Source organism: Dipodomys ordii, unplaced genomic scaffold (genome assembly GCF_000151885.1).
Source record: "Dipodomys ordii isolate 6190 unplaced genomic scaffold, Dord_2.0 Scaffold14, whole genome shotgun sequence".
NCBI lineage: Eukaryota > Metazoa > Chordata > Mammalia > Rodentia > Heteromyidae > Dipodomys > Dipodomys ordii.
The window spans coordinates 9,723,527-9,732,105 of NW_012267230.1; the positions used below are offsets into that span (position 1 = coordinate 9,723,527).

Genomic DNA, 8,579 nt, shown 5'->3' on the forward strand with positions numbered 1-8,579 from the left:
ATGACACACCCATCCTCTTGATTCCTCACCGTGAGGTGAAATGGTAACAGGAGTTGGGGGGCTGAGGAGGCTTCAGCCCACAGCTCAAGCAAAACATCCCGCTCCTTGTGAGAACTTAAGTTGTTAACTTGGCTTCATTTCAAAGTCATCTGCCCACCATGCAATACACAAAGCACACAAGTACAAAACTAGACCGTGACTGTGGGAAGTAAGCAGGAAATGGCTTCCGTGTCACCGCACCGCCTTCTCATTTTACTCACCTGTCCTAGGGCATCTGGGCTGTTTCTGTAACTTGGCTACTGAGAATAGTGCAGCAGTGAACATGGATGCACAAGTGTCTTTACCATACCCTGGCGTATGGCGTTCTGGGTAGCGGCCCAGGAGTGCCATGGCTGGGTCGTAGGAAAGGTCTGTGTCTAGTCTTGTGAGGAACCTCCAAACCACCTTCCAGAGTGGTTGTTCAGTACCAGTGCAGTGCAGTAGATTCCTTCCCCACATCTACCAGCATTTGCTATTGTTTGAATTCCCCGTGCTGGCCAATCTTACTGGTGGTGAAATGGAATCTCAGTGTTGTCTTGATTCGCATTTTCTTTATGGCCTGGGATGTTGAGTATTTCCTTATGCGTTCTTTGGCCACTCTTTCTTCTCCTGAGAAGACACTTTTTAGCTCCTTTGCTCATTTATTAACTGGTTCATTGCTGTTCTGGACTTTTCCCTAGTCTTTAAAACAGAAATGGACTTACATAAGGAAGGTGCTGGCGTTGGAATGGCTGTGTTCCTCCTCCTCCAAGCCACAGCTCTTCCTTAACATCCCCTTCACCCCTGTCTACCCCCCTTGAATATTTTTGGATGGATTTCCAATTTGATACATGAGCATTCCGTCCGTCAAAACAATCTTTTTAATGAGCCTCTTGTCCTGGCAGCTGTGTTTAAGATAGGGCATGGAATGCGGGTAATGGAAAGCTAGAAAATTGTCCATTCTGGATTAAACCCTTAATGTGTGCCCCGCACTCCATCTCCCCTGCGAGCCTGCCAGCTTCTTTCAGAAATAAAGAGGAAATTATGAATAGCGAGAAAGTTGTAATTAGTGCAAATGAAGGAAAAAGCAGATCTGATCAGAAAGATGGGAATGGAGTGTAATTATTGAGGACGTGACACACAGCTTCCTGCCGTGCGACCCTGGGATCGTGGCCGATTCCCACTAAGTCCTCACAGTCATGCAGGTGGATGGGCTGTGCCCAACCACCTTCAGCAGAGAAATGGAGGCTCAGAGGCACGGAGGGATTGGGTTCCAGGTTTCAAGCCCGTGGTCCTTGGCTAAGTGGATTCTGAGCTCCTGGTGAGGCAGACCATCATGGCGGCAGGATTCTAGGCAGAGGCTGCTCACCACATGGTGGGCAGGAAGTTGCCAGGGCAAGATGTAGCCTCTAGGGCCTGGCCCCCAGTGGCCTGCGTCCTCTAGCCAGGCCCCTCCTGCCAGCTCACCCCTCCCCGTGGGCGATGGCATCATGCAGATGGATTCATCAAAAGGGTTCATCCATTAGCCGCAGGGCCTCAAGACCCAGCCTCGCCCACCAGCCGGGCAGCCGCACCCCTGCAGAGGGGACATTTCACATTGATGTGACTTAATGAAGCACACACTCCATGGAGGCTGTGAGTGTCCTGCTCCTCAAGAGATGGGAAACATAAATTGAAAGTTGAGTATGGCCAGAGTCGGGGGCAGCGAGGCTACAGGTTGCAGGGCTTCAGAAAGCAGTTACTATTAGTTATTGTCTGGATTCCCTCTGTGTGTGTGTGTACACGCATGCACGCACGGGCATGTGTGCACCAGTCCTGGGGCTTGAACCTAGGGTTTGGCACTGCTCCTAAGCTTTTCTACTCAAGGCTGGCATTCTATCACTTTACCCACAGCTCCACTTTTGGCTTTTTGGGGAGTTAATTGGAGATAAGAGTCTCACAGACTTTCCTGCCCGTGCTGGCTTCAAACCACAATCCTTAGATCTTAGCCTCCTGTTGCATAGCTGGGATGACAGGTGTAAGATTCTGGTGCATAGCAACTGTCACATTTCTTTTTTTACTGATGAGGCAGATAAATTGAGTGTGCTTGATTCCCAGCCCCATTTTCTCTCTGATTAGATGGTGATATAAAGATGCACGGAATTTTCATAAACGTACATTTACACAGGATAAAAGTGACAGCTGTCCAATTACAGCGTGTTTCCTCATTCCAGGTCTGTCAGGAACGCCAGGGCCACAGCTTTGCATAGCAGACTGTCCTTGGCAGAACTTGCATCCTGATTTCCTGACAGACTTGAAGCCAGTTGCAGATATCAGGATATTGAACAGATTTTGTCCCAACCTTCTGATTGATTGTTTTCTGCATCTTCATGGCTTACTGCCATGGGGGAAATAAATGCAAAGCTAAGCTACGAAGCCATGCCCTGCAGATTTGCCTGTCTGCGGGGAATTCTGTCCTTCCGGCAGTAATGTAAGAAGTTTGTCATCTCCATACGGCAGTCCATAACTCAAAAGCTATCTGTCTGTTACCACTCAATTAAGAAACCACAGAAGCATGTCGGCCACAGATGACCGACGAACAGCCAGAATGGAAATTCTGCCCAAGTCCTGAAAACTCCACCAGAATCAATCTGCCATCAGGGAAAGCATGATTCATGAACGCATTCTTTATTCCTATCGAGTCATGAATCGATGTGCCCCCCCCTTCAGCGCTAATGCAGGGTCAGGACCAGGGGAAACTTCTTACAAGTCTCCTCAAACAAGAGCATGGACTTTAGACGTAATTTGGGGTGCGTGCAGCAGCTGCCCTACCGTGGAGGGAGCCCGTGGGGCCTGGGCGTGGGGAGGACTGCTGTTCGTCTTACAGATGAGCTGAGACGCTGAGAGGTCCTCCAGACAGAACCAAACCCGCGTCTGCAGGGCTGCAGGCTGTGGGGCAAGGCTGTGCCCATGTGGGGGCCCGAGCCGTGTGGTCCATGTGGGTTTCTTACCCTCTTGGGCCACTTGTTGACAGAAAGTCCCTAGGACCTGGGCCCATGGGGAGGATTGGGAGGGGCGGGGAGGAGAGGGCTCCAGCGCTGGACGGCCCCTGCGCTCCCCTGCACCCAGCCTCCTGCACGTCCCTCTGCCTCCTCCCCGGCTCTTACCCTCAGCCACACAAGGAGGGCACATTGAGGCTCACAGCACCCCACTTTCCAGGGAGGTCCCACCACCGCTGCTCACCAGGTGTCCTCTGATCTGGTTCCCACCAGGAAGCAGCACCCCCACCCCACACCCCACCCCACCCCCACCATATCCCTGAAGTTTCAGTGACCAGACCCGGCCAGCGCCCCACTCATCCCGCTCACCCCGCTCACCCCGCTCACACCACTCACCCCACTCATACCACTGGAGTCCAGGACAGAGGTCCTAACCATCCGAATGCCTTTCTTCTTAGTGGGGTTTGAACTCTGGGTCTTGTGCTTGTTAGACAGACACTCTCCTGCTTGAGCCCCATTTCCACCCTCAGGCTTCCTGCTTTGGAGACAACCCTCGCCCTGTCATGGACATCCTCTTATAAACCTGCCACGTGGCCAGCGGTGCCCTATTCAGGATCCTATTCTGGCGGTGGGGACAGTCCCTGTCCCTGGGACTGGGAGGTCCCTTGTACAGTAGCCGTGTACGTCTGTCCTCTTCTCAGATCTCTGCTGTGTTAAGCATCCTCGTCTGGTAAATGTTATGCTGGGACCTTAACGATAAATGGCAAGCCACCGTCAGGAGCGAAGGCTGCCGTCCCAGCCCACCAAGTGGTGACTGACCAGTGGCCACGAATGCGCCCATCTCCACCAATGCCATCGCATGAGGCGTGAGATTCCAGCATAGACAAGCAGCTGCCAGCTTGTGTCAGAATTGCCCAGTGTTCATTCCAGAATAATCCCGTTTATAGATAGCATTTAGCATCCACCAAACAATGCCAAGTGCTCTCTGCCCTGCCAGCTCCCAAGGCAAGGCTGGTGTCACAGAGAGGGCACGGGGCCCAGAACAAGCAGTCACGTCCACACCCCCTCTCCCCCCCCCCCCCCCCCCCCCCGGGCCGTACGATTGGAGGGACCGGCAAGGATGCGCAGGGCACCCGGCCCAGCATTTCCAGCCTCAAGGCCTAGCATGGCAGTGCCTGCGGCTCCCGGCCTCTGCGTGGCCGTACGGCTTCCCCTGCCTGGATCATGCCTCCTTGGCAGTTTGCCTCTGACCACGTGGCAGCCTGAAGTGGAAACTTCGGGGAGCAACTCCTGAGTTTTCATCATGTGCCCGTGAGTGACATGAAGTGTCATCTGATGCCAGCCTCGGAGCCCGTGGCCCCGTGGCATCCCCGGGTGCTGTCTCACCTCGAGCCTTGCCCACCCCGCTCTTTCTCCAAGGCCCCTGAGTCTTTTTCTTTCCTGAGAGAACGGTTTCTAGGAACCCAGGTCTGAGCCCAGTGCCAGCACTGGCTGCTGGGTGGGCCCTCGCAGGAAGGTGGACACCAGTAATAAACACCCACTCCTGAGCCACCTGCAGGCCACGCTCAGCCATCACCCGCCTGAAGCCGTACCACGCAGCCCCGGGCCTGGGGCTTGAACGCAGAGCCTGGGCTGCCCCTGAGCGTCTTCACTCAAGGCTGATGTTGTACCACTTGAGCCACACCTCCACTTCTGGCTTTTGGGTGGTTAATTGGAGATAAAGAGTCTCACAGACTTTCCTTCCTCGGCTGGCTTTGAACCACAATCCTCACATTTCAGCCTCTTGAGTAGCTGGGATTACAGGCGTGAGCCACTGGTGCCTGGTACCATGTAGATTTTTTTTAAGCCTCCTCTCCTTCCCAGAAATTGTTCTTGTATTTTTTATTGAGCTATATATAATCCATAACATTTGTCATTTTTACAAATACAAAGCAATTTTAATATATTCAGAAAGTTACCACCCTCACTACTTACAGACCATTCTACTCATTTCACAAAGAAACCCTCTGACTGGCAGGTTTCCCCACGCCCCGGCCTCCAGTGACAGCCTACTTCTTGTTCCCCCTGGACCTTGCAGGACCTCACACTTCTCAGCCTTCTGCACCGTCCTGTAGGTATTAGCAGTGCTTTGTTACTTTGTTACTTTTGGTGCCTGAATATGATTCCATGGTGTAGGGAGACCACACTTTGTTCCTCCATGATCAGCAGGTGGGGATTTTGGGCTATGGTGAACGCCGAGGGCGGCCATAAGCACGCCCATGCAGGTGTTTACATAAGCATCTTCCTCTCTCCCACGTAAGTTTCACCTACACTGAAGTTTCTGGGTGCTGGCAGGTACAAGTCACATTTGGGGGAAGTGCCAGTGTTTTCCAAACAGCTGTCCCATGTTGCCTTCCACTCCCTGCCCTATGCCAGGCTCTAATCTCTCCAAAGCCCCGTAGATGCCCCTTACCAACCCCGTGTTTCCTAGGGGCCCCAGTGGGTGTGAAGTGCTGTCTCATAGTGGGTCCGGCTGGCTTCTTCCTGGCAACTCACAGTCCGCAGCAGATTTCATTGTTCAAGTCTTTGGCCTGGCTGATTACTGAAGTACCATTTGGCCAGGAGTCTGAACGTTCAGCCCCATCAGCTGCCGTGAATCATCTGTTCTGTGGTGGTTTTCTTCCCTCCTTTCTACCTCCCCCTCTCTCCCTAGCTCTCCCTCTCCGCTTTTCTTCCCCTGCTTGCCTAATTTTCCTCCCTCCTTCCCTCCCTCCCTCCCTTCCTCTGTCTCCCTTCTTTCATTTCTTTCTCCCTTTCTCCTTTCTTCCTTCCCTCCCTCCCTGTCTCTATTCCTCCCTCTTTCCTTCTCTTCCAAGTAAGAACACAAGACCCTAGTTCAAGACCCAGTACCAGCCTGGTGCATGTGTGAACTGTCCTGGAGCGATCGAGCAGTCCCTGCGCTGCCTTTCTGCCACCCCCGATGCTGCTTGTGTCGCGTATCATGTTGCCGTTCACAGCGCGCACACAGGGGCCCCCATGCCTTCCGTGGAGGCCCCGGGCCCTCATGTCTCTCCCCCTTCCCCGCAGGTATCAAAGCCGTGTTCTCTGGCCACTACCACAGGAACGCGGGGGGCTCCTACCAGAGCCTGGACATGGTGGTGTCCTCTGCCATCGGGTGCCAGCTGGGCACAGACACCCACGGGCTCCGCATCGTGGTGGTCACAGCAGAGAAGATCATCCACCGGTACTGCAGCTTAGACGAGCTGACCGAGAAGGGCCTCGGGGGCGACCTCCTGGAGCTGCTGCGGGAGTGACCTCAGCCCGGCCCCTCGCTCCTCCGCACCAGCTGCTCCCAGAGCTTGGCCTGCCCGGACCAGCGGCCGCCACAGCCCCCGGCCGCCAGGAGACACGGGCCAGGCAGGCCTGCTTTTGTACCCTTGTGCATAAATCACAGCGCCAGCTCTCATCCTAGATGACGGCCTAAGTTATATCCGAAATCAAACTGCCTAACCCGTGATAAGGAGAAAGGTCTGGAAATACCTTAACTGTGCCAACCTCAGACTCACTGCCTGATCTTTTGGGGAACCCCTCCGCTCCTGGGGATGGGGGGGCGTTCTCTCAGCCCATGATTCAGGTCTGCTGTCCGCCTCCGTAGCAGCCTGACATCGAGTGCGTCTCTTGCAGTTCTTCCAAATAAACTCTTGAGATTGTGCTGCGTGTGGTTGTGGCTCCGTGCAGCAGCCCTGCCAGCCGCCCATCTCCCCTCAGCCCCGCACGGTGACCGGGAGCCAGCCCGTCTGTCCTGGGCAGGGGGAGGAACAGAAGCAAAAGGAGCTGCACACGTCAGGACTGGAGGTAACAGACGGGGTTCTCATGGAACCCCCCCCCCAGTTATGAGCCTTTGAACTGTCTCTGCTTACAGAAAATATATGGAATGGTGCAGACATCTAGAAAGCAAGCACACGGGATTGCTGGGGGCCAGGCCGGCGCAGCGGGGCCCGGCCTACGCTGTGTTGAGGGCCCCCGACCCCCTCCGAGGAGCCAGGGCTGCTGCCCTTCTGACCATGTGACCCCCTCATCCAGCCGTCCAGCACTGGACCCGGCAACTGGGGACGTTTCCTAGCATTGACAGCCACGAGTCCTGACCCCCCTGCCAGCACTGGCGGCTTACAAATGACCCACAGCCACTACACTGAAAAAACAAAACCCCCTTGTTAAAAACTCTTCGTGTAGCAAAACTGTGAGAAATTAAATAGGAAGATAATTGGATATGCTAAATTCCTAAGGAACAAAGAGGAGAGCTAATTATTCTAGAGTGGTGACACACCAGAGCTCATTGGTATGTGGCCCAAGGAAATTCACTTTCCCCACAGCCGGCGTGCCGTCCTGAAGTGTTGTTTTGCGTTTGGATGTGGAAGATCGGATGAAGCAGCGGGCGGCTGGCTGGGCACCGCGCTGCCGTGGTCTCGTGGGTGTGACCCACAGCCGTGACTAGGGAGAAAGACCAAAGCCACGCTGTCCTGTTCCACAGCAAGTGCTCTGCACCATGACGCTTGGGTTGGAAGGATGCGGGGATGATCAGAAGTGACAGAAATAGGAGCTGGGCACCAGTAGCTCAGGCTGTAATCCTGGCTCAAGGAGGCTGAGAATGGGAGGATTTCTGTTTAAGGCCCACCAGTCCCAGCAGAAAAGTTTGTGGGACCCCTAGCTCAACCCATAGCCAGGTGCAGTGGTGTACACGTACACCCAGCATCCCAAGCTACGTGTGAAGCTGACATGGGAGAACCACAGTTCCAGGTCAACCCAGGCAGAAAAGGCCGAGGCCCTCTGTCTCGGCTGGAGGAGGTGGTGGCACACCTGTCAGCCCAGCAATGACAAGAAACTAAAATAGGAGGATCACAGTTCCTCAGGAGCACCAGACAAGGAGCAAGACCCTACCAAAGACAGCCAGCCGAAAACAGGACTGGAGACGCCTGCATAGCAAGCCCAAAGCCCTGAGAGCAAACCCCAGTACTGCAGAAAAGGACAAAAGGTAGTGGAAAAGAAACCAAGGCAGTCCCTTTCCCAAAGAATGTCTAATGCAGGTTGATTCAAAACACCCCCCAAATATGCCCACCTTTTAGTTTGTTTTATGGTGCTGGGAATTGAACCCACGTCCTTGTACATGGTAGGCCAGCATTCTACCACTGAGCTATATCCTAGCTGCCATCATCTTAGGCCACAAAGTATTGTCTTGTGCATACGTACACACGCACATGCACAAATGCAAACGATGGTAAGAGGCTCACAATGAAGCTGGAAAATGTATGTGCAGATGAACTTGTGCCCCCGGATAATGATTTGTTGTTAATGTATCCACCAGGACTCCTTGGTCTTTTTAAAATGAAAAAAAAAAAGCCCTCACACCTGTCATCCTAGCTGCTCAGGAAGCCAAGATCTGAATATCGTGGTTCAAAGCCAGCCCAGGCAGGAAAGTCCATGAGACTCTTATCTCCCAACTACCTACCAGAAAACAAGTGGGGTTGTAAACCAGAGTGGTAGAGCACTAGCCTGGAGTGGAGGAGCTCAGGGACAGAGCCCAGGTCCTGAATTCAAGCCCCATGA

The 8,579-nt window shown here is 53.8% G+C and overlaps 1 protein-coding gene across 3 annotated transcripts in view; it reads left to right on the top strand.

The window, feature by feature from the left end:
- Cpped1 (calcineurin-like phosphoesterase domain containing 1) overlaps positions 1 to 6,529 on the top strand; it is a 66,053-nt gene extending 59,524 nt beyond the window's left edge. For all 3 annotated transcript variants that reach the window (XM_013011774.1, XM_013011775.1, XM_013011776.1), the window contains one exon: positions 6,063 to 6,529. In XM_013011774.1, the coding sequence (XP_012867228.1) occupies positions 6,063 to 6,289 (227 nt within the window). In that variant the 3' untranslated portion in view covers positions 6,290 to 6,529. The remainder of the gene's footprint in view (positions 1 to 6,062) is intronic.
- The last annotated feature ends 2,050 nt before the right edge of the window (positions 6,530 to 8,579 follow it).